The sequence below is a fragment of the Astyanax mexicanus genome, chromosome 16 (genome assembly GCF_023375975.1).
Source record: "Astyanax mexicanus isolate ESR-SI-001 chromosome 16, AstMex3_surface, whole genome shotgun sequence".
Lineage (NCBI taxonomy): Eukaryota > Metazoa > Chordata > Actinopteri > Characiformes > Acestrorhamphidae > Astyanax > Astyanax mexicanus.
In genome coordinates, this window is record NC_064423.1 from 32,165,145 (window position 1) to 32,190,848 (window position 25,704).

At 34.9% G+C, this 25,704-nt stretch overlaps 1 protein-coding gene across 1 annotated transcript; it reads right to left on the reverse strand.

Annotated features, from left to right (window-relative positions):
* Positions 1 to 5,533: 5,533 nt before the first annotated feature.
* Positions 5,534 to 25,495, reverse strand: LOC103028892 (polycystic kidney disease protein 1-like 2). Its single transcript, XM_015600912.3, has 22 exons — positions 24,519 to 25,495; positions 23,496 to 23,624; positions 23,086 to 23,154; positions 22,893 to 22,951; positions 22,482 to 22,544; positions 20,930 to 21,079; positions 20,696 to 20,814; positions 19,695 to 19,815; positions 18,221 to 18,349; positions 17,896 to 18,115; positions 16,702 to 16,883; positions 15,124 to 15,354; positions 14,910 to 15,011; positions 12,976 to 13,154; positions 12,436 to 12,579; positions 11,208 to 11,410; positions 9,532 to 9,719; positions 9,205 to 9,340; positions 7,894 to 8,089; positions 6,624 to 6,840; positions 6,446 to 6,530; positions 5,534 to 5,668 (listed from the first exon to the last, which is right to left on the reverse strand). The coding sequence occupies exons 1-22, from the start codon at positions 24,985 to 24,987 to the stop codon at positions 5,622 to 5,624; spliced, it is 3,438 nt and encodes a 1,145-aa protein (XP_015456398.3). The 5' UTR covers positions 24,988 to 25,495; the 3' UTR covers positions 5,534 to 5,621.
* Positions 25,496 to 25,704: the final 209 nt, after the last annotated feature.

Here is a 25,704-nt window from a genome sequence, read left to right on the forward strand (position 1 = left end):
TTGGTGTGTGTGTGTGTGTGACTGCCCAGTACTGTCAACATCCTTCAGCTTCTGCTCTCTGAGTCTTTATGAAAAGGTCTTCCACTGTCGCACCCACTTAAAGCAGCTATTTACAGTTTTAAAACAGCTCACTTTCCATTAGCTTCCTGCAGAATAAAGAGCACAGTTATACTGCTTTATTAATATTACAGCTTCAGACTCACTGAGACACCATTAACCATTAGATTTACTTCACATATAAAGATATTTAAGATAGATATTCATTTTGTTCATTGTTCATTTTGACTATTTGCATGCCCCATTACAAAGCATTGATGAAACACTATCAATAATTATCAATAATTTATCCAATAATTAAAGACACTTTAAAATGGTCCAAAAATGCTCATGAAGGTAATACTATAGTCTTTGGTATTTTGGCGATTTTGGTGAAAAATTCATGGTGATTTTTCACCTGATTTTATTGACATTTTAGCATTATTTTAGCAATTATGACAACCAATGGAACTGGTCATGTTATAAAAAACACTTTTTAGGAAGAAAATTTGTTATATTAAAGATGATACACTATCAGGAGGCATTTTTAAATGAAATAAGTGATTTTATCCAATAATTAAAGACACTTTAAAATGGTCCAAAAATGCTCATGAAGGTAAGACTATAGTCTTTGGTATTTGGGTGATTTTGGGGAAAAATTCATGGTGATTTTTCTGTTTTATTTGGGTGAATAATGGTCCTTTCAGCTCTTTTAGGATGTTTCCACCTAATTTTATTGACATTTCAGCAATTATTAAGCAATTATAACATCATCACTGGAACTGGTCATTTTTTGTCTTGTCAGGTCATGTTTTTAACAAAAAAATTAGTTATACTAAATATGATACACTATCAGGAGGCATTTTTAAACTGAAATAAGTGATTTTAACCAATAAATGAAGACACTTTAAAATGGTCAAAAATGCTCATGAAGGTAAGGGTCTTTGGTATTTTGGTAAATGTTTTATTTGGGTGAATAATGCTTCTTTAGGCTCTTTTTGGATGTTTCCACCTAATTTTATTGACATTTTAGCAAAAATTAAGCAATTATGACGTCATCACTGGAACTGGTCATTTTTTGTAATGACAAAAAACACAGTTTTTAAGAAGAAAATGAGTTATATTAAAGATGATACACTATCAGGAGGCATTTTTGAACTGAAATAAGTGATTTCATCCAATAAATAAAGACACTTTAAAATGGTCGAAAATGCTCATGAAGGTAAGACTATATAGTCTTTGGTATTTTGGCGATTTTGGTGAAAAATTCACGGTGATTTTTTTTGTTTTGTTTGGGTGAATAATGCTTCTTTAGCCTCTTTAGAATGTTTCCACCTGATTTTATTGACATTTTAGCAATAATTAAGCAATTACGACATCATCACTGGAACTGGTCATTTTTTGTCACGTCAAAAAGTCAGTTTTTAAGAAGAAAATAAGTTATATTAAAGATGATACACTATCAGGAGGCATTTTTAAACAGGAATACGTGTTTTTATCCAATAAATGAAGACACTTTAAAATGGTCAAAAATGCTCATGAAGGTAAGACTATAGTCTTTGGTATTTTGGTGATTTTTTTTGTTTTATTTGGGTGAATAATGTTCCATTAGGCTCTTTTAGGATGTTTCCACCTAATTTTATTGAAATTTCAGCTATTAAAAAGCAATTATGACATCATCTGATGTGTGCACCTGAGCAGCAACCTCACCTGGAGCAACAACACTTCCACTCTGGTCAGGAAGCACATCAGCGGCTCTACTTCCTCAGGAGGCTGAGACGAGCTGGACTCACCTCCTTCTACAGATGTGTGGTGGAGAGCGTTGTGTGCTCCAGCATTAGTGTTATGTGTGGTATGGAAGCTGCTCTGCTGCAGACAGGAAAGCACTGCAGAGGGTGGTGAAGCTGCACAGAGGATTGTTGGAGTCAGCCTCCCCAGCACCACAGACATCTACACCTCCAGATGCAGGAAAAGGGCCACCTGCATCAGGAAGTATCCCACCCACCCAGCACACGCACTTCCTGTCTCGCTCCCCTCAGGCCGGAGGCTGCGGAGCATCAAGTGCAAAATAACCAGACTGAGAAACAGCTTCATTCCGGAAGCTGTAAGACTCTTAAACTCCACCTAAACAACACACTGCACTGACACACAAGGACGAAATACTGTTTACAACACTGTCACTTTAAACCCCACTGAGACACTTTATCTTCTACTGCTCTAATTCCATATCATGCTGCTATGATATGGAATAATGCAGTTATGGACATTAACTATATATATTAAAAAAAGATTAACAGTAAAGTTACATTGCAGCCGTCACTTTACTGTTAATCTTTTTTTAATATATATAGTTAATGTCCATAACTGCATTATTTAGCACTTGCACTTTTTTATACATTTCTTTGCTTAAGTAACTTTTATTTTTTTTATGTCATTGACAATTAGTTTAATATTTATAACCTTATTGTATTTTTTTGCACTTTTTCTATCTTCTATTTGGCATTCTTGGCGAAGAGCAAAGAAAGAATTTCATTGTACACTGAAACCAGTTTCTGTACTGTACATATGACAATAAACTCTTTGAATCTTTGAATCTATAGCACTCTGCACTTCATGTTGCTGCAACCTGTCTACTCTCTCTATTTATTATTTTTTGGGGTATTTATCTTATCTATTTTGTATATTCTATTTTTTATTGTATTCTTTATTTTATCTATATATCTGTTTTAATAACAGCTCTTGGGTGTAAACTGGATCGTGAGATCACAATTTCGTTCCACCTCATGTACCACATGTGATGCGAATGACAATAAAATCTCCTTGAATCCTTGAATCACCGGAACTGGTAATTTTTTGTCACGTCAAAAAAGTCAGTTTTTAAGAAGAAAATGAGTTATATTGAAGATGATACACTATCAGGAGACATTTATAAACAGAAATACGTGTTTTTATCCAATAAATAAAGACACTTTAAAATGGTCCAAAAATGCTCATGAAGGTAAGACTATAGTCTTTGGTATTTTGGTGAAAAATTCATGGTGATTTTTCTGTTTTATTTGGGTAAATAATGTTCCATTAGGCTATTTTAAGATGTTTGCACTTGATTTTACAAACATTTTATCATTATTTTAGCAGTTATGACATCATCGCTGGATCTGGTCATTTTTTGTAATGACAAAAAAGTCCGTTTTTAAGAAGAAAATGAGTTATATTGAAGATGATACACTATCAGGAGGCATTGATTTTATTCAAAAAATAAAGACACTTTAAAATGGTCCAAAAATGCTCATGAAGGTAAGACTATAGTCTTATGTATTTTTGCATTTTTTTGTGAAAAATTCCATGTAATTTTTCTGCTTCATTTGGGCGAATAATGTTCCTTTAAGCTCTTTTAGGATGTTTCCACATACTTTTATTAACATTTTAGCAATAATTGACATCACTGGAAGTGGTCATTTTTTGTCACGTCAAAAAAAAGTCAGTTTTTAAGATGAAAATTAGTTATATTAAAGATGATACACTATCAGGAGTGATTATTAAATAGTAATGATAGTAGTGATTTTATCTAATAATTAATGACATTTTAAAATGGTCCAAAAATGCTCATGGAGGTAAGACTATAGTCTTACGCATTTTGGTGATATTGGTAAAACTTTTAAGGTGATTTTTCTATTTTATTTGGGTGAATAATGCTCCTTTATGCTCTTTTAGGATGTTTTCACCTGGTTTTATTGATTTGTGAGCAATACTTAAGCAATTATGACATCATTACTGGAACTTGTCAATTTTTTCATACTGATAAAAGTCAGTTTTTAAGAAGAAAATACATTATATTTTGCATTTTTAAACAGAATTAATAGATTTTATCCAATGAATAAAGACACTTCTCTTTAAAATGGTCCAAAAAATGCTCATGAAGGTAAGACTATAGTCTGATTTTTAAAAACATTTTACCATCATTTTAGCAATTATGACATCAGTTCTTTTTTTGTAAATAACACACCTTATAAATGGCCCCAGAGTGGTTGTCTTATTTTATATTGGTTATTTTAGTAAAAAAAAGTTGTGATATTTGGATGAATAATGCACCTCTAAGCTTTTTATGTGTGTAGCTTTGTTAACATGTAAGTCCTTTTTTTCTTAAAATAAGTAATTTGGCTTAAAAGAAAGATGCAAATATATGAGATACAAACACAAATTATATTTATTAACATAAAAGACCCATTGACATAATCCCTGCAGTGATTCTTTACTGAACATTGTTTAAAAATATCTTAACATTCGCCCACATTTCCTCTTATGTTAGAATATTATGGTTAAACAGTAAAATACGACGGCCATAAGAGACAGGCAGCACTGACACGAGAAACTATTGCAGTAATTACTGATAAGATCTTCCAAAAGTGTGACTTGCCCCAAAGCAACTGTCTGATAAATATCTAAAACACACAGTAATGTGTGTGTGTGTGTGTGTCTGACAAAATGCCACGGAATCAGAAAGGCAGAACACTTTGTCTTTTAAACAAGAACAAGAATAAGAAATAAGAAATTTATAATGATGAATATTACACAGTTTTAGGACAATGTGAAGAAAGAGGATCAGGTCAAGTGTGCAAAAGCATATTATACAGAAAAGCCATATCATAATTTAAATCAGTATTATTAAATTGAATTATAAATCTCTTCTGACTTCTGAACCATATCTGAACCTATATTTATTTACACCACATTTTGTAGGATAATGATTTACATTTCTGGCTTCTTGCTATGCTTATTGTAAATGTAATAATCCCGGCACAGTTAAAAAGATACAAAAACTGTAAATATATAGTAAACATACAGAATATCTCTCAGCAGGGCCGCTGCTAAGGTTTTGGAGGCCCTAAGCATAACTGGTCAGGGAGGCCCCCTATTTGTTTATTTTATTTTAAGTTTTTAACTTACACAAATATTGCACTGGACAAGTTTTTGTATAGAATGGCCACATACACTTTAAAAATGGTTAAACATGCGCAAGATTTAGCGCCTCCATGCATTTTTTGATTATTTATTTGACTGGAAAATGTCACATCTGGCAACAACCAACAGAGCAAACCGAGCCGTGCCATTTCAGGCAATAGGGGTGGGGGCATTATATTATGCACAAAAATAATAACGTGCCGCTTTTAAGTAGTGGAGTAGGTGCCCCATGCAATGTTTAAAGACAAAAAAGATGAGCGTATCATAAATAATTCACATTGGGTTTTAAATTTAATAATGTCATAATTTCAACACATTTCATTCTCAGTCAGTTTGGCTCCCTGCAACTGCAAAATGGTTGAGGCCTAACGCTGGCTGCGTTGTCTGCGTATGCAGAGCGGCGGCCCTGTCTCTCAGTATATCTATACAGTAAAAGGAAATAAAAACAAATAGCACATGTTTACCATGACAAAAGATGTGATTTCCACCCACATTGCAATGTAAATCATATACACTAATAATATACACTACTAGAATGAAAAACGTAGGGTTTTAGTTATGTTTGTTTTATGTGATTAAGGAAGGTCTTCATCTTGGTGCTTTCAGTGTTCTTCAGTCGGAATGCATCAATACAGTTTTCGTCCACAGTAGGTCTCACATTTTTCTCGTTGTTCTAAAAAAAAATTATTATATAATGTAATAAGAGAGGGTGCTGACAACATTATGACAACATTTGGAAACATTTTAAAAACCAACACAGTCAAAATTCACTGTAAGTTTAGTCAGTCTCAGCAAAAACACACTCAGTGTCCAAAAAATGCTTCTTTAAATTTGGACTGGAGCCACTGCAGTAAAATACTCGCCCGGCAGCACATGGCAAAGCTGCATGACTAGGATTCAAACCTGCGACCTCCCTTTTTCTAGTGGCAAAGCATCAGACCGCTGGACCACTCGGCGCCCTAGCTTTTTTTGATAAATTACTTATTTTAACAAAATTCTACAAGGAAAATGAATGTGAAAATGTTTTTTTAGATTAAATTTTGAATAAAATATTTACATTTTCATTGCTCTGAAAAATTATGTATATTAGTTTTTTCTAAATTGTGCATATTTACAAACTAAAAAATGGTAACTGGAAGGTATAAGCTTTGATCAGGTGATCAGAAATCGGGCTGACCAAAAGTGAAGAAGCAAAAAGCGAAAACCAAGCTTGTCTTTGCTGATTGACTACATATAGTAGTTGTAGTACTGCTTGTAAATTTAAGGAAACACCAGTGTAATCTAATACTCTGGCCCGAGGCCAGATCTGACACTGTTAATATTTAATGCAGAAAGAAGTAAAGCAGTTTGTTTCAGCTTGAGGCTTCAATTAAAATTGCATGTTATCCAGTGTATTCAGCTCTTGACGTATTGATCACTGTAGAACACATTATTGCGCTCCTGTTCCTACCTTGCAGTAATATGGTCACCTCCTCCCTCTCCTCCACACGTACCGGCCTCAGGATGAGCGCGAAGAAGATGGCCAGACCTACGACCTGCCGTTTCAATACACATCCAGGAATTACATCAGAGCGATGACTTTATGACTCCAGCAGTGATTGAATCTGAAAAATGTCTTTCATACGCACCTTCATCGGCTGGATGATGAAAATACTCTGGAAGAGAGACAGCGTGAGGGTGATGAACCACCGAATGGAGGACTCTTTCCCGTACTGAAAGCCGTAGAGCAGGGTAAAAAAGGTCGAGACACCACTTATGCCCAGGAGAAGAGCCCATGCGACGAAAACGAACCACCAGGGCAGCTTGCAGCCTGTGTTTTTCTGCTTGGCAGGGACAGACACGGTGCTGAGAGAGAGAAGAATGGTGGAAAGTTAATGGACATACTGAAAAGCAGTGAGGAGAAGGAATAGATCAGTGGTCTTATTTTGGAAGGTAGCATCATTAATTCATTACTGTATTGCTAATAATATAATCTAGCATTATTTGAGCATATGTTGCATAAATCATTTAAATCTTTGAGAAAAATCAGTAAAAAACTTTAAAGTAAAATAATTTAGATTTACTATTGCACTATAAATATAATATCTATTTAGCTATTTTCACCTCATAGCTTTACTGTAAACTGTGTATATCTGCACCTGACAAGACTAATAAGATTAGTAAGATAAGTCAATGCAGAGTTTAATGACTACAATTTACAGAAACAGTTTTTAATACTTAATCATTAAAGATATTTTAAGATATTTTCTGGGGGTTCCCTACTGGTAATTACATGGGTAATAATTACATTAGAGGTACAGTTGTCCCAGGAATAATAATAATAAAAAAAAACACGTAATAATAATAATTATTAAAATGCCATACCATATGTCTGTCTTTGATAAAGTGCATAATACAAAGTATTTCAGTATGAAAGCAGCTATTTGTAATGTGTGACAGTGTCTTGAATCATTACTACATCTCTGCCATTTGTAACAAAAAAAAATCGGGTACAAATTGGTAGATTTGTGATTACTGTAGGTGTATTACTATTACTAGTACTAGTAAAAATGGTACAACAGTATCCACAAAAGGCTTGGAGGAGCAAAGATGGGCAGAGAATTGTAAGTTTTTAACAAATGCTTAAGAATTTTTCATAGTTGGAATTGTTGGGATATGTGAAACACATAGGGATGGACAGAGTTACACATCACACTGCATCCAGCCAGCAGAGGTGCTAGACCTGCAGTGGCTTCACTATTGAGAGATGTTGCGCTGACCATGCTTACATACATTCATCAGTCTGCACATGTTTTTTTTTTTTTTTTTTACATTTGTCATTACATTTAAATAATAACTCCAGCAGGACTAATTTGTTTACATTTAGAAAAAATAATTGGATAAATTAAGAATTCTGACCTTTGCACAGAGTGGCTGGTGAACACCATCTCAGCCTTCTTCAGCAACAGGTGCACCGTGTTTACGGCCTGCTGGAGCTCCTCAGGGCTGGGGAAAGCTTTCTCTGCTACGTTCTCCAGCAACAGAGACAGATGGCACATGGAGTAAAAGATGAAACGGCTGCAGTGGACCCAGTGCTGGTCACCTTCACTCTCTCCTGAGTGGACATGAAAAAGCGAGAGAGAGAGAGACCTTCTTTTATGTTCTTTTGTCTTATGTATTATGGTTTCTAGTAATCGTTTAGAAATGCAGACAAAAGAGCAATATAACCATACAAAACCATCGTAAAAGAAAACTGCATTTAGAGAAAAACAGTTTTCCAACCCTATTATATAGATAGTCATATTTGGACCCATATTTGATATGTTTGTAACTTATAATTTTAAATGATTTTTTTTATATTTATTGAAAAATGTCTAGTTGTGGTCTCTAGTATGTATAAATGCAATGTGAGCTGTTTTTTTGTGAAGAAAAAAATCCTCTGATGTTTCTGTTTAACTGAATTTGAGGTCTCTGAAGAAAGACAGGTTTTCGGCTCCTGCTCATGAATATTCATAGATGCAAATATATCTTCTCTGATTGGCTAACAGCACTGCAGCAAAGAACGCCTACCTGCCTTCTTCCCTTCCTCCACAGTCAATTTTACAGCTCTCAAAGTACAAAATGTTTTCAGAGATACAGCCTTAGTTATAAAGATATAGCACTGAGTGCTAGATAGAGTTAACCCTTAAACTTCGCTTAACTGTGCTTTGCAATGTTCCAAAATTTAGTAGAGAGCCTTCCCTGGACAGTAGAGACACTTACATCAACAAATGCAGTATAAACTCTTTTTAAAACCCTCGACTTTGGAGGAAAAAAACAAATGAGGAACAGAGGAGACAAGTAATAAAGTACAAATATGAAGTTCTTCACTTTACTGAAGAAGAAATATATCACGATTAATATGAATTTAATAAGAGCTGCTTTTACACATTAGGGTCCATGTTTTGACTGTATGAAGTGGGTGGGTGGGTGGGGGAGCGAATGATATTCAGATTAAATTAATACATACATAATGCTTTTAGCCATTAATTCAGAATTTCCATCATATAAACCCTTTAAACAGCTACAAACCCATATAATCTACATCAATACTCCTTTAGTTTAAAAATATTCTGGTGAGAAATGTGGTGTTAATCCCAAATCATTATTATTGTTGACCTTCATATATGTATATAATTAAATATAAGTGCATAAACAGACTAAAAATAGCAGTGTGAGTGAAAGAGCAACCTTGCATAATCTGAATGACATCATGCACTTGATTTAAAGCGTAGAACAGATCTGTGCTTGACTCCAGCTTCAGATGGGTTATCACCGCTCGACATTTCGGGCTTTTGCTGAGCAGATTCATCATGTCTTGTGTGTCCTAAAAGAAGGAGGATATAAAACCTTATATAAGAGCTCGGTGTTAAAACCTTAATGTGAAGGCTTTCACTGCTTTTAAAACTGCCTTCTGTAAGAGTCACATCACTATACAGTGCTCAAGGTCCTATCAGCACTTTACACCTTTTACACTTAATACAGCAAAACAGAGAGTGACTCAGACATGTGGAGGACCTTGAGAATAGTCTGCATGGATACAGCGGGGGGTTTGCTGCTGCCGTTAGTCGTGGACTTCTCCGGGAGGGGGGGAATGCGAGGCTTGATGTTGCGGAAGATGGTGACGATGAGGATGTTGATAGGGAACATGAGCAGAGCACTCTCCACCGCAACCATGATCTGCTGCCATGTGAGGGAAAAAGACCCTGCGGGATAAACGGGACAGGGGCGTCAGGTGATCAGACAGACACTCATCATTCATGCTTATGTGTTTAACCCTTGTGTGGTGTTCATATTTTTGTTACTCGCTTACTTTGTTACTTGTATTTAATTCAGCAAAATTAAGCAATTCTACATTAAAATGCTTTACACATGCTTGCTTCACCTAAATTGCAAGCAATATAAACAGCTTACATGGTTAATATTTGCCCTTTACCTTTCTTATGTTACATTTCTTTCAAAAAATGCTACTCTTTTTTGTTAGTTTTTTATTAAAATGTAATGGAAAATGAATTAAACTCAAGATATGAGTAGAAAATTTGTTTAGTTTCAAATTTACAACTGAAGCAATGTTTATTAGCCCTTGGCCAAACATACTGTATGTAATATAAATGTGTAGGGGTGGGGGGGTGTACAGTGTGTGTTTATCGAAAATGTGTTTTGATATATGTTTTTCACAAAAAATGAGCCAATGCCAATGAGTTTGAGTTAAAAAATATATATATATTTTTAGTATCATTTGATGAAAAATGAAAACGGGTCCCACAGACCCGAACACAAGGGTTAAAGAGTTAGCTGTTTTACTATAGGATGCTAATTAATGAAGTTTTACTAAAGTTGAAAGGTTGATTCACATGCACAGACTTACAGTGTAGTCAGTAATTGTTATTTAATCATATTATAATGTTAAATATATATATATATATATATATATATATATATATATATATATATATATATATATATATATATATATATATATATATTAATAAAAATAAATAAGACAGAAAATTGTAAAAAAGGAAATAAAAAGAAGATGAAAATGCCTAAAAAAAGTTATCTATCTCTATTCTCATTTAAATTAACTTTTATGTTACAATAAATGAATACTTCTAAAATGTTTCATTTTTGTATAATATATTTTTTAACAATTAAGTGATTTGTCTACTGTCCCCAAAATAACTGAAATATTAAACAAAAAATACGATTATAATAAGTGATTCTTTCAATATATTTCCATGATTTTTTAATTACTTTTCCATGCCTTCAATGCTAATTTTCTTGACCATGTGATTTTAAAATATCAGTGCAGACATGGACAATAAAACCAAAAAAAAAACTACTAAAAATATAATTAAATTTTATTTTAAATTTGAATTTGATTAATTTAATTAAAATTGATTACAGTAGGTTTAAAATCAATCAGTTAAAATGTTGACACCAAATCTTTAATAATAAAATGTGTGTCAGATCCTGAGAGCTCCATTATGTAGGGCTAAATTACGGAATTATCTCTGAGCTGATGCATTTGTTAGCTCAAAATAGATTTTCTTCATCAATAAACTGGAACAGAAAGATTTGTAGACCAAATGTCCATGACTGTTCCAAAACCTTCTGGGTATTTTTATTTTTCCAAAACCTACCCAGGCCTGGAAGTTGCTATTTTGTGGACTGCTGAAGAGAAGCTCTCTGACCTATCTTAATGATGACGGGAGATTCCTCGTTAGTGGGAATGTTCCAGAACATGATGTTGATGGCCATGGTGCACAGCAGCAGAGACATGCAGCAGGACACTCTCTGCAAGCGGGTGAAAGGGCTGTGCCGCGGCGGGTCCACAATCGACATCCAAATGTGCTCATCCCGGAACCCAGTGGACGTCCGAGATTGGAAAATATTGCTGAGGAAAACAGGGGTGTGAAATCATTAAAATCTGTTTATCATCATAATCATAATAAAATCTCTAAGATATATATGTATATAGCTCTGGAAAAAATAAGAAACCACTTAAAAATGATGAGTTTCTTTGATTTTACCAAATTTAAGACCTCTGGAATTTAATATAATAATCAAGAGGAAGATGGATGAACACAAGCCATCAAACCAAACTGAACTGCTTGAATTTTTGCACCAGGAGTGGAATAAAGTTATCCAAAAGCAGTGTGTAAGACTGGTGGAGAAGAACATGCCAAGATACATGAAAACTGTGATTAAAAAACAGGGTTATTCCACCAAATATTGATTCATGAACTTAAAACTTCATGAATATGAACTTGTTTTCTTTGCATTATTTGATGTCTAAAAAGCTCTGCATCATTTTTTATATTTCAGCCATTTCTCATTTTCTGCAAACAAATGCTCTAAATTACTTTTTGTATTTGGAATTTGGGAGAAATGTTGTCTGTATTTTATAGAATTAAACAACAATGTTCAATTGTTGAAAAAATTCAGTTACATATGTTCCCATCAACCAACCCACATTACATAAACCTTTTATAATTTGTGGCAAAGTAAACTCTATAATAAACAACAATCTTGCTAATCCACCAGGTAGCTTTGTTGGTTTTGTGACTATACTCTGCTAGACCAATCAATGAACACTACCTAAATATGAATATTTTATTTTTATGAAACATTAACATAATATCTGTCACATCTAAAATTGAGATATATCTAAATAGTTTTATACATATTGAAGGATTGCTGGGGGGCTTTTAGGTTAAAAACCAATCTATTGCAACATTTAGCAACACATACATTTAGGACATTTAAATTGTCATTTCTTTGTGTTCTGATTCTTAATATACTCTAAATTATGGGATGTAAATTGTTTAAATATTGATTTGGATGATAGTGTACATTAACTTTGTAACTCATTTGAGGTGAATTAAAAATTGATTTATGACTAAACCATCAGTTTATTACCCAAAACTGGCGATCTCGTTCTTCTTTGCTGGATTGAAGGTAACTTTACAGGTGCTGTCGCCTTTTGGTTTCAGCCAGGTGGAACAAAAGAACTGCCAGACCTTCCGATTCTGCAGATCCTGAATCGTGACTCTGTTTAAGTACCTGGCGGAACACAATATGCTTTTATTTAATGGACCTCATTTGGCACAGCTTCCATTATTAGTAACTTTATACCATGTTTCAGACATTTAATTATGACTAAGCTCCAAAAATACAAGAGCGAGCATGTATCTAGAGCGGAGGAGAAGATAAAGAATGGTAAAATATGATGTTAAGAGAGGGGCTGCTAAATTGAATAGGCTTTTCTGAAGAGGAAGTGGAATTGGGTGATAATATCAGCTCCACATTTCTTCCAAGAGCCATTAAAGAGCTCTGAGGTAAACCACTTTCACCACAGGCTTTCACCTGACAAGGTCAGGACAACCTTCTAATCTGGGCGTAATGTGAAAATGTATTCAAAGCCTATGCAAAGAGAGGGATATTGGAACGCCTGTTGACCAGTCAGGGTGCCCTCCGGAGTTGTCGTGCCAGAGTTTGATGTTCTGGAGCTCTCCCAGACAGAACGGCGTGCTGAGCACGAACATGTCGACCCCTCCTCGTTCAAACACTGGCTTGTCTGGGTCAGACAGGTAATAGGCCTGACTCTCCCCTTCAGTGCCCTCCAGGGTCATCATTACCTATTAAACACAGATACAATTCAATATGAAGCAGCTCTCTTTCTACCCCATCCCCGCAGACACAGCTCCAATCAACAGTACAAATAAAGTAGAAATGTTGGTTATCTATACTTTACTGGAGTAATTATTGTTCATCAGACTTTTAACTTCCATTTCTTACATTTTCACACAATTATCTAACTTTTAAAAAATAGCCTTATTACTCATATTTAATTTCAGCGATAAAACAGATAAATCTCTTCATCCAGATAGAGTGAATCTGATTGTGAAGTAGAGAAGGAATAAACATATACCATTTCGACAGCCTATTGGTTTATACTGTGATCCATCACACCTGCACATGTCCCGCCCCGCCCACACTCCAGCAAGAACATAGCAGACGTATGTAGTCTAGTATGAAGATGATCCGTGCAGAGACTCAAGAGAACTCCAGACAAACTCCAGTCCACCTAAGCTTCTTTAATATATTTAAACTCTACTAAAATGCATTCATTTTCAATGAGCATATCTGCAGCTAAGATAGGGAACCTCTTAAGCGTTTGTCCTTAATAGCATTGTTCCCCCATTACATGACTTACATACTTTTATGCTTTAACCCCTTAACAGGCCAGGATTTTTGTCAACTGTCTGCCTGACATTGCACCACTCAATCTTGAGGATTTCTATTCAAGCATTACATATAAAAAGCTTTCATGTTTAATAAGGAAAGTTAAAATGAAATCATGATTGTAATTGTAATAGAAAATATATATATAAAAAAGTAAATCTGCAACTGTCAAAATATGATGAATAAAATTGGCTGTTTCCTAAACTTTATTTTAAAATTAATATTTTCCTTAATACAAATCAAACCGTTTATGTCCTCTTAACCTTTACTTTCATTAAGTTTGGCTAGTTTTTACGTCTATTTTAAAACATGCAGAATTTAGGTTGATTCCTGTTACTGTTCTGAAATTATTAAGAGAAGTAGAGAGAAAACATTCTGTAGGAAATTTTAAAGCCCTCAAATTTTCTGAATGTAAATAAGCTATTTTATTGCAGAACAAAGGGTTTTGTATCACCTACACCTGTAGCCTGTATATGGGACAAGGCATGTTAAGGGGTTAAGTACTTTTAAACTTACTTTAAGTTTGAGTTGATACTTCAACTTCTACAGAAGTATTTTAAACCCTAGTATCTATACGTCTACCTAAGTAATGAATGTCAATACTTTTTACATCTTGTTAAAGGTGATATACTGGTGAATAAAAGCCTTACAATAATTGACAGCTATCTTCAGCCAATCAAAAACATTTTAATCTTTTTAACATCATATTCAACATCTAAACATTTTTATGTTCCATTTTAAAAGATTTTTAAACACAGTCACAGACATAAAAGTTAAAATAATATCATATTATTTTTCATGGGCTACATGTTTTGGGCCCTGCTAAAACCAGTCTAATGACATCCATTACACAACCACCTCCCTGATTCACAGTTGGCAAGATGTTCTTTACATTGTAATGTTGTTCCTTTTTTCTTTAATCAAGCATTTACTCTTGATGTGATTTGCTTTGTCCTTTTTTGTAACTTTATTTTATTTACTTTTATTTATTTTTAAAAGATGCCTCAGGCCTGATTTGCTGATCTTAGCCTTAAAAAAATGTGTTCGGTGCCCAAACATCTGCACAGGCAATTTTTATTATTTGACTTACAAATATATATAAAAAAAAATTATTTGTCTTATGAAAGACCTCTCGCTCTCTCTCTCACCTTGGCCGAGGTGCCAGACCCATTGCGATGCCCTGTCTGTATGTTCAGCAGGTAGTTATAGTGAGAACATGGATGGTTGTCTTCTAGCAGGGTCATCTTCCGCTGCAAAACATAGAAAAAATGTTCTCATTTGTCTCAGTGTGGTCAGTAGGTGTGTGATCTGGATGAATGGAGGTATGGAGGGATGTATAGAAGGTGTGCTGGGGCTCAGTACCGTTCTCAGGGCTCTCCGGTCAGCGTACCACGCCCACATGGCGATGATTAGATACAGAAAAAAGAAAGCACTAAGCACGACAACAACGATGTAGTTTTCTTTCACAGTGGCGAAGAGGGCTGCTGTTTTAGACAGGTCAACGTGATTGGGCATCACGAAGAAGGAGCTCCCGAAAAATGTGTTGTGGTTACACATGCAGTGCGTCATGTTGGGAATTGTTTTGGGGCCGACCTGCAGATTAAAGTAAACACATACATACAGATATAAGAAGATACACAGAAATAAAACAAAAAAAAAACAAGAGACATGTAGGTTACTAAGTGTGCTTGACAGAACTGCATTGTGGTAAATAATGCTAAAAGTTGTTAGGATACTTTATCTTAATATAGTTCATATAGTGATATTTTTGAGTATATACAAGATATACACTGTTACGACCCCTGGTCGTATTGGTTTTATTTTGTGTGCCCTCTGTGCTGTTTGTGTTTAGTTTTTGGTTGTAGGACCATGATTGGCAACCAGGGGCGCACTCTATAAAAGGCCTATGCTCACTCCTGAAGTCATATTCCCTTAATTTTATCAATAAATTCATCCTGTTTTAATTAATTTTCGGTGTCTGGTGTTTGGTCTGGCAGAGGGTCTGGGGAGAGAGCCCACTCTCATTTTCTGTTACGGCCTGACCCTAGACCGGGTCGTAACAACACTAATGAATAAAAGATTGAAATCATTATAATAGTTTTTTTTTTACATGCACATTTATTAAATAATATATGAATAAATTCAAGTCTGTATTTATGTCTATGTTTACAGTAGTTTTTTTGTCTATGTTTACAGTAATTTCTGGTTTTCTGCCACACTTTTCAACCAATTTTGGACATGGGTTCACTTATTGCCATTTCTTTTTTAACTTAACAAATACATAATCAATGCCCTTACAGGAAAGTGCTGAACCCCAGCTCTCATATATTAACCAACATATATGCCACATATGCATGTGCCAACCAGCTTTATAATTAGATGGGCTCTTGGGCTCTGAATGCTGATGGCAAAATATAACTCTATTACAAAAACGCAATAATTCAGTGATATGATTGGAGACTTTTACACATTTCTCTTACATTCATAATATTCTAAATGTTTATATTCACATTTTAAACTTTTTAAACATATTAATGTAGTGTAGACAATTTAAAATGTTAATTGAATGTATTATGTTACTGTGTAATACCTTAGCAGTAATTATTAAATATTTAGACATTATTATGGTAGTTATATTAGGTGGACATCTAAGGGTTAATAGTTTGCCATTGCTTTGAATGTAGATAAAGCTCAAAACATATGTCAGTCTATGTGGCAGAAGATACTGTACATACAGGTGAACATATTGTTGATCTATTGAAAAAAAAAACTTGTATCGCCATGTAAAAACATTCTCGATCATAAAGAAGCATAACAGTAATTACAGTATTCTGTAAAATATGGACAGCTAGGACAACCAGGGATTTCCAGCTCATTCAACTCAATAGCTTTTAGGAACAACTGCTGTAAACCGTGGAACAATAATAAATGAATACTTACCCAGCAACCAGTTATGCTCCATTCTTTTCGGTCTGTGTCCCAAAACACACATTTAAAGTTGAGAACGGTAACAGAGACTTTGAGCGGTAGGCTGGATGTGTAGTTGATTGGTGTTATGTTCACATGCCAGGTTCCGTTACTTCCAGTCATCATATCAGGATGGATCAGCCAGCGATAATCGTCTATTTTACAGGAACAAATAAATAGTAAAGAAGTAAAAAGGGAAACATTAAAAACTGAATGTGACACACAATCAAAGGTAAAACTAAATCCTATTATTAGTTACTGTATTTTAAGTTACAGTCCATAACGGGCATTTGGGGATTTAGAGACCTCTCTGGTCAGAATGTGTAATTTAACAGGGTGTATTGAAGAGTCATTTTAATGAAGGTAAAAGTAAATAAATTGCTTTGTCAAACGGATTTGTGGATTGTGGATTTACTGTCAAAATGTAAAGAGCAATTACATGCAACAAACCTACCAAACCATTCTACCAGTTTTTAGAATTAATATATTAGACACTGCAGGGATGGTTTTAATAACAGAACACTAATATCATTCATTAGAATATTTTGGCCCCTCCCAACTCAGCAATATTGCTTTTTTTAAACTTTTGTTTTTATTTTAAGTCATTTTGGGTGACTTTTATTTTAACTTTCTTTTATTAAACTACATTTTATCACCAAATACTTACTTTTATTCAAAATCAGTAATTCCTACAAAAATATGTAACCTTATATAATAGAAAACAGTGTGAAGAAAGTCCACTAATCAGGGTGCATTGTACACTTTGATTTGAACATGTCTTGAACTTGAGCTTTCAGACAAAGCTTTGTTCACAAAAGCTATTTTACAGCCACTTGCTTCTCACTAACGGCAATTGTTTGTTTTCAGTGTTTTGTGCTCTTTGTGTTTTTAATAGACACGAGTATCAGATTAAACAATGACAATTAATTAAAAGACTGGTGTCAAATCACTCCCAAAGGGATCATTTGACGTTTAAAGTAAAATACTTTTTCACTCAAGAGGAGGTCTAAATAAAGAACTCCTACTTCTACTGGAGGAATATTTTACCTGATCTCTATTTTAACTCTTTTTTATTTTAACATAGTTTGTGGACTTCTTCCACCACTGACAATCTTATTGGCTGTTGCTCAGACCATTAGCATGTCTGCACAAAGTGAAGGTGTTTACCTTTGACAGAGATAATGGTCTTCCGATGAGCACTGCTGATGTTGGTCTGGTAAGTCTGAGACAGGAGCAGCCGAAGGGACACATTCTGGTCAGGCCTGGCAGACACGATGACAGTCGAGTTCATATCAGAGATGTTGAAGGACGTGATGACAGAAAACCCTTGTGTCAAGGACAAATCTACAGCTGCGGGATCTACAGCTTCAGCACGAGGCAGAAATATCTGCAGAGAAAGAGAGAGAGGAGGAATAAGATCTGTTTTTATCACAATGCATCATCACATTATTAAAAGTGAACAATCATTGGCAGAGGTATCACCAAACCATACCTCAATTAACTCTGTGAGATTACTGAGCTTAATCTCAGAGGTCTCATTTTTCAGTGATAAACTGCAAACATTTCCAGTGATGGTTTCATTCGATTCTTCACTCAGTGGATTCAGCTTATAATCAAACATCTAAGAGATGTAGAGAGACCTGTTAATGACTGCAAAACAAATTACACACAAACTACAGTATAGGTCATCCCATTACATTATATCATATCTTGTTCACATCCTTGGATGCACAGACATTTTATCAAAAACATCTCTTTGTAAGCACAATATGCCCATTATATGTGCAAATATTTGTGTACACCACCACTAAGAAAAACTCACCCTGTCTGTGGGATATGAACCCATGAGCCTCTAGTTACAGGGTTTTCTCCATAACTGGAAGGCTACTCTGCTCTGTAACCTCTAAGTGGACTGGACAAGTTATAGACCCACCCAAGACCTGAAAGATCTTGTTGGTTTATATCCACAAAATGACTGATTGGTATTGGTTCAAATCCCAGGATTGACTACATATTCTTATAGATCTGCTAAAATTAAGTTGTACCTAATCAACTAGTAACATCTGAAGACATGACTTTTCAGTTGTTGGGAGGCACAACTAGAAGAGATACAGGAACAGACTGTCTACTGCCAACTCCTGGAATTTGAACCCATGACCTTCTACGTACTAAAAGGTACAAAACGAGGAATAGACAGTCAGTACCGGAATGTGGAACCACATTTTACAGGTTCTTAGGGGCTACGAGCACAAAGGTACACCTACTTTGTCAGTAGGACATGAACTTATAATGTCACAGATGGATCCTGGAGGTTGTAGTGGTAACCGAGTAACTGAAAGGTCGAGGGATCAAATCTTATTGACTGGTTGACTGTTTCTGGTTATTCTGGAGGTGTGCATCCCAACAAAGAGTTTTCCTGAAATTAGCTTATGTTGAAGGAAGTTGTATCTAGTCAACTTCGAGTTGACAGAAGCTACAGCCAATTTCAGGCCAAATGCAACAATGCAAGCAAACCAATCAATTGCCTAGGGTAGGGGTCAGAACTGGTTATGAACTGAATGCAATGATAAAATGTGTGAGCTTTAAATTCTGTAAAAGACAATACAGGGAAGTACAATATCACTGTCATTGGAATTCTGTGTAACTGTAGGCTTTGGGAGGGTTTTTTGCTGTGGTTTAGGGGTGTCGGTGGGGGGGGACTCCATTTCTCTTGGGGGCCCCCAAATGCCTTAAAACGGCCCTGATCAGGTTATTGGTATATAAACCTTCAGATAGACTGTAGAGCTAATCCAGCCTTTCAGAGCTAACCCAGAAACTAAAATATCCCTTTGACTGGATAACTTTGACTGGTTGTGTGTCTGGATTGTTAATGTAATGTTCAATATTCACTGTCTACTCAGTGTAGATGAAGGTATTTTGCTTATAGCGCTTTGAAACTCTTAAATGTGTTGAATGTCACATCAAACCTGAATATTAACAGATTCACTTGGCAACTGGGACTGCATTGCAGAAAAAGAGGGAAGTTGGAAATAGGGGCCTTTCTCCTGTGACCCAATGATCTTTTGGTCCAGCTGTTTTGATGGCTGCCTATAAAAATAAAACAAACGAAGAAAACAGAAATATCAGAAGTCACAAATGAAATATATTTGTGAAATATATAATAATACTTATTGACCAAAATATTGAATAAAATAGAACTTTATGTGTGTGAATATAATGATGATACGCATGAGTGATTTTAACATTACAGCAAAAATCTAAGTTAATTGGGGAAATATACACAGCTATTGGCTGGCTACAGCCTGGATATATGATCAGATAAGATAATGTCTTTAAGTGTGCCATAGGGGCATTTCTAGCAGTCACTGATCTCTCACTAAGACGTTCGCTACCCAAAAGTAGCCTATAGGGGCTTCTAATGGTGGTTCAATGGGCTAAGCGCTGCCACTATAATTAGGTTATAGCTGGTTCGAATTCTGTTCATGTAGCTTGACATCAGCTACCAGAGCCTTGAGGGAGCACAATTAAGCTTGCTCTCTCAGGGTGGGTAGATGGCACTCTCTCCCCACATCATTCCAAAGGGTGATGTAGATCAGCACAAGGCGTCTGTGAGCTGATTTATCAGAGTGCGCTGTGATGCTCCTCGGTAATGCTGCATCAGCAGCAGTTTAAAAAGAGATGGTGGCTGACCTCATGTGTATCAGAGGAGGCATGTGCTAGTCTTCAACCTCCTGGTGTTGGAGCATCACTAGTGATAGAGGGGGGTCCTAATGAGCATGTTGGGTAACTGGCTGTGTAAATTGGGGTGAAAATGGGATAATTAGAAAAGAAAAAAAAAGGAAACCTTTTTATGGCGAAGTTGGGGAAGCAGTTTTTAGCCAAGACTTTCTTTAGCCAAGACTAATCAGATCACAGTGTAAATTAACAGTTTTATATTATAAGAGGAAATACACACATAAGCACCTACGTGCTAGCGTAAAGAGTGCCTGTTGCAAGCTCCATGATGAGTGTCCCAGTCGCCGTGTTGAACCTCTTTCGATTGATCTCCTCGTAAATTTTGTAAGCAATAGAAAGCAGGTCCTCAAACTGTTTTGTGTGAAAGACATTAATGAGGATAAGCAACAGTATGTATGAAATGTATGAAAATACAGCTGTGATAAAATACTTTACATTGCAGGTGCTACACGACTGCTCAGCTTACATGTTCAGCCGCAGCGCCTCCTTCATCACACTGCTCTAATGAGTACATGAGGATCCCACCAGTACAGTTTACGATGAGGTCCAATGTCTCATTAGTCCAGAGAGCAGAAGCCACTGTTACTCCATTAAGAAGGGTGTTGAGGTACTGGATCTATCAGTCGAAATAGAAAGAAAAAAGCATGTGAGCATAAATGTACTTTTTTTTAATATATATATTTTTGTTATAACGTTTTGCAGTTGTTGGGCTAAAAATAAAATTCAGCATTTTAATGAATAATAATAGTTCGGTATTTTTGTGTTTTGAATACAATATTTTAAATAATTTATGAATATTATTTTTGGAAAGGTATATTATTTGATGGAATCTGCCCCCTTTAAACAACACTTGAACACCCCTGTTGTAGAGCAGAAAGACTAAAAAAATATGCAAATTTAATGACATAAAACACAAGATTAAACAACTATTACACTTTTTATTTCACACCCTTATCATCTAGCAACCACCTAACAACGACCAATCAACTTCAGAGCAACTATTTATCAACACCATAGCAGCCATCATCATCTGGGATACCATGTAGCAACATGACAGCAAACCACTAAGCAACACCGTGACAACAGCATAGCAACCCATGGCAATCACCTGAAAACCCATAGCAACATTATGATAACAAGCATTAATCATCTCATACATGCCTCCTCACACAATTTCACTGTAAAGTTACAATTACTGCATAGCAACCACTGCACAGCACAATAGCAACCATGGTCCAAAACTCTAACAACAACTTAGCAACTACCTAGCAACCATTTTGGATTCCATAGCAACTGCATTAAAAAAAAAAAACACTTGGCAATCACTAAGAAACTTTATAGTGACTGCCTAACAGCCACTTAGCAATCACGTGGGATACCACTGCAACCATATTATATTATATAACAGCTAACCAATGTGTAACACTGTAGCAACAATTTTGAAAGAACTACCTTGCAACCCAAAGCAACCACCTGGGATACCATAGCAACTGTCTGGCAACCTCATACAACCGCTAAAAAAAAAAAAAACTACATAGCAATTTGGGAAACTACAGCAACCTCACTTCCCCTATTTGGTGTATATCATGGCAACCACCTAACTAATCTCTAGTGTTTCACTTTAGTGACCAAATAGCAACATCCTAGAAATAGCCGGGAAGTGCTAACATCTTAAGTTGTGTAACCATTTCACCATTTCCTCAGGAAACACAACACACGTTTGTAGTTGTATTTTCTAATTCATTTGAATTGCCAAAATCTTAAAATCTGTATATATGTACAGTTTAAATACACTACACCCAACAGTGAAGTGTGGTAGCAGTAAAGGTAATCAGATTAAGTTGTTTGTTGTTATTCTGTTCAGCACAAAATACTCTTTCTCTTGGATAATTGATTACTTTTCAGAATGGTATGTTTACACATTTCTTTCATAAATATTTTTTTCTATATAAACATCTCTATTAAGAATGCATGCACTAAAATAACAAACAGATTCAGAGAATATGAAGATAGATCACCTTGCCATCATGTGAAATCTGAACTGGTTGAGTTTCCAGTGAAATTAATGTGTTTTTTGCAATCTGCAAAATACAGCATGTGGTTAATATGGAGTGAAGGGAACAGCAGTTGTCTGAAATATTGTCGCTGTCCAATGAAAAACAAGTATCTTTAAAACAGCAACTTTACAGGAGAAGGAAGTCAACGGAAAAAGAGTTTATTTCAGGTCCTTTTGGAAAAATTGGAAAAATGTATTAGTCCATGCATCAAAAAAAACCTTATACAGTATAAAAGACAGTATATGTTCAAATTATGTAGTAAACTAAAAATCGACAAAATTGGAGTTACTTGTCTTTTATTGGACAGCGACGATATACAGTATATAGAGCCAAGTATAAAAAAAAAATTAATAGAAAAATAATTTCACTGACCTTGAGAAGATTTAATATGTCTGTTATTGTATTTTCCATGTTTTGTAAGAGGTCACTTACTGTAGACAAAAGAAAGAGCATTTCATATAAATAGAAAGAGAGAGTAATAAGAATAAAAACAATATCTAAAACAGTATCTACATTTAAAATATATGGTCTGTAATCTTATATATGTAACACTGTGTGGACTTACTTTGTTGATCCTGAGTTGCTTCTCTTCGTACTCTTTCATTTGCAGAAGAATTTGTTTGAGTATAAAAATCTGTAGGAGTAGAAAAACAAGCATTATAAACTCAAAAGGTTAGTTTGTTAGTTTAGGGTTGACACTGTACTGCATGTGTATGTTGATTTATAGCAGAATCAAGTCAAGTCAGATTCATATATAAAGCACATTTAAAAGGACATCAAGTGTCAACCAAAGTGTTGTGAAATAAAACTAAATTATAATAAGACAAATCTCTATAAAATATATATAATAAACTCATAATCTAGGATATAGGGTACAAAATTGCTTAAAAACAACAACAATAAAAAGAACAAAGAATCCAACATAAAAAAAAGATGTGTTTTTTGTTATTTATTTTCGGTTGTTTTTGTGCTTACCTAGAGTGCACAAGTAACCCAAGGTCATGTCGCAGTAGGGTGTGGTCACCAGTTGGAATGGATCCAGAAGCAAATAGGTGCATAACAGTGGGCCACTCCCTTCTTCGCTAGTATTATCCGTGTATGTGCCTGTGTATTTACCGTAACAAATATGGATACCACAGTTACATGCAGGTAAAACATGAAAAATATGTGGCCACTTATTTGCATTCAAGTTTCATTTTTTTTAACAAATATCTTATTCAACTTCATTACAGTGATTACTGCAGTGTTAAATAAACAAATGCCTAATGTGTTCATAGTGAACTGTCTGAAATACTGTTGATACGAATGAAAGTTGTTAATATTATCAGCATTTTTATATCCTTAGAACATGTAATGTTCAAAATCTGCTCTGATTGACATACAGTAAATATATTTAAAGGACTAGATGTAAAATAAAGTTTAAATAGAGTTTAAAAACTTTTTATAGGAAAGTGGCTTGATTTTATTTTTTTTAAATCTAAGCTTTAATCCTGTTATTATCTATTATTACCAATTTTAGATATAAACCTTGGAAAAGAGGTACAACACCATTTCCTACTGAATTACTCAAAAAATATAAAATCATATTACATCATGATAGCATTACAATTATTTCACAGTAACCTTACAATTACATTACAGGCAATTTCAATATTTCTTTAATAACAGTTATTGATTTTAAATTTTAACTGAAGGCAATTTAAGCAATCTTAAAAAACAGGTAAAGCTTAAAATACATTCAAATCATTTTGGCAATGGCAAATCAATATATATATTTTTTTACAGATATTTGACGCTTTAAACTGGTACATTGTTACCTGTTATGCGTTAGAGATACTGATTGATAAACACCGTGATTCATTTGTTGTCCACAAGTGTGTTTAGGCATTTTGATACATAATATGTTCTGTACAAACTGTAGGTTAGATTGGATTTCTATTGTTATTAGATTTGTAAATGTGATGAAGAAAATATAAAGGGAGGAAAACTTTTACTCACCATTAACAGGATTTTTCTGATACAGTCCCATTAATCCCTCACCGACCCACCAGGCTCCAGACGTTACATCAATCTCTCTGGTCAGATTCAGTAAAAACTGCTTAACTTTACAGTCAACCAAAGTGAGAAGATACCCTCCTCGTTTCTCACAAGCACTTCTCGCCTGGGCCCAGGTCTTCGGCTCTTCGGCGAGTTCATAGCACACGTCCCCCAGAACGCATTTGGCCTTTCCTCTGAAATCCACACTGTTACCCTCATCATTATTACAGGATTCAGCTGAAACAAGTAACAGAAAACCCCCTGAAATCCAGCAGTAAACACATATCTGCCTTAAGAAAGCCATGTTAGAAAGAATCGAAGAGCAAACTTCAGTTCCAGGGAAGATTACACTGGAAAACAGGCAGTCTCTGTGCATCTTAGGCAAATTTGGCAGGACTTTGTGAAAACAGTGAATGTGAGCTAACTTCATTAGGAAAATAACAGCAGACACTCAAAATACATGCAAAGTCTTGACTTAGCCCAGAGTTTTATATCTTGCTTGGACTGGACTGTAGAACAGGAAGGACAGGACAGTCACTTCGGTCTGCTTTAAATTTATAATATATATATATTTTTTTGCAGAGTTCAGTGACTCACAATTAGAATGTATGTCAATTTAAGAGGATAATGATCTTTAGCTTTATTAAAGGTCATTTCTAATACTGTAACTCATAACATACATTAATTTCATGTGTGTAGTGTGAATTAAGCCTGATTGCTTTCTTGATGGAAATAATAGCTAACAAATGATACGTTTAGATTTGGTGGTTTCATGACTAAGGCCCAATAAGTATGTTTTTTTTTTTTATCTTCACGCAACAACAATAAACCTTGAATTCACCAGTACGAAAATATTTGACTCATCAGTTAACCGGTTTCTATGAAGCTATGTAAACAAAGAATGGACATTTTCCATTATTCTGTGTTTCAACGAAAGGTCTAAAAACAGAATTTACTGCATTCAAAAAGATATAATTGCTTTGAAAAATCGAATGTGAGATACACTTATATATATTATAGTAACTGGTTTCATCAATAATTAGGATATTGTGGATGTTTCCTCAACATTTTATACTAATTATAAAGATTCAAAGACTGAAATATCTTTTCACCATCCAGACAGTTCCCGCCACAGGAAGTGACGTCC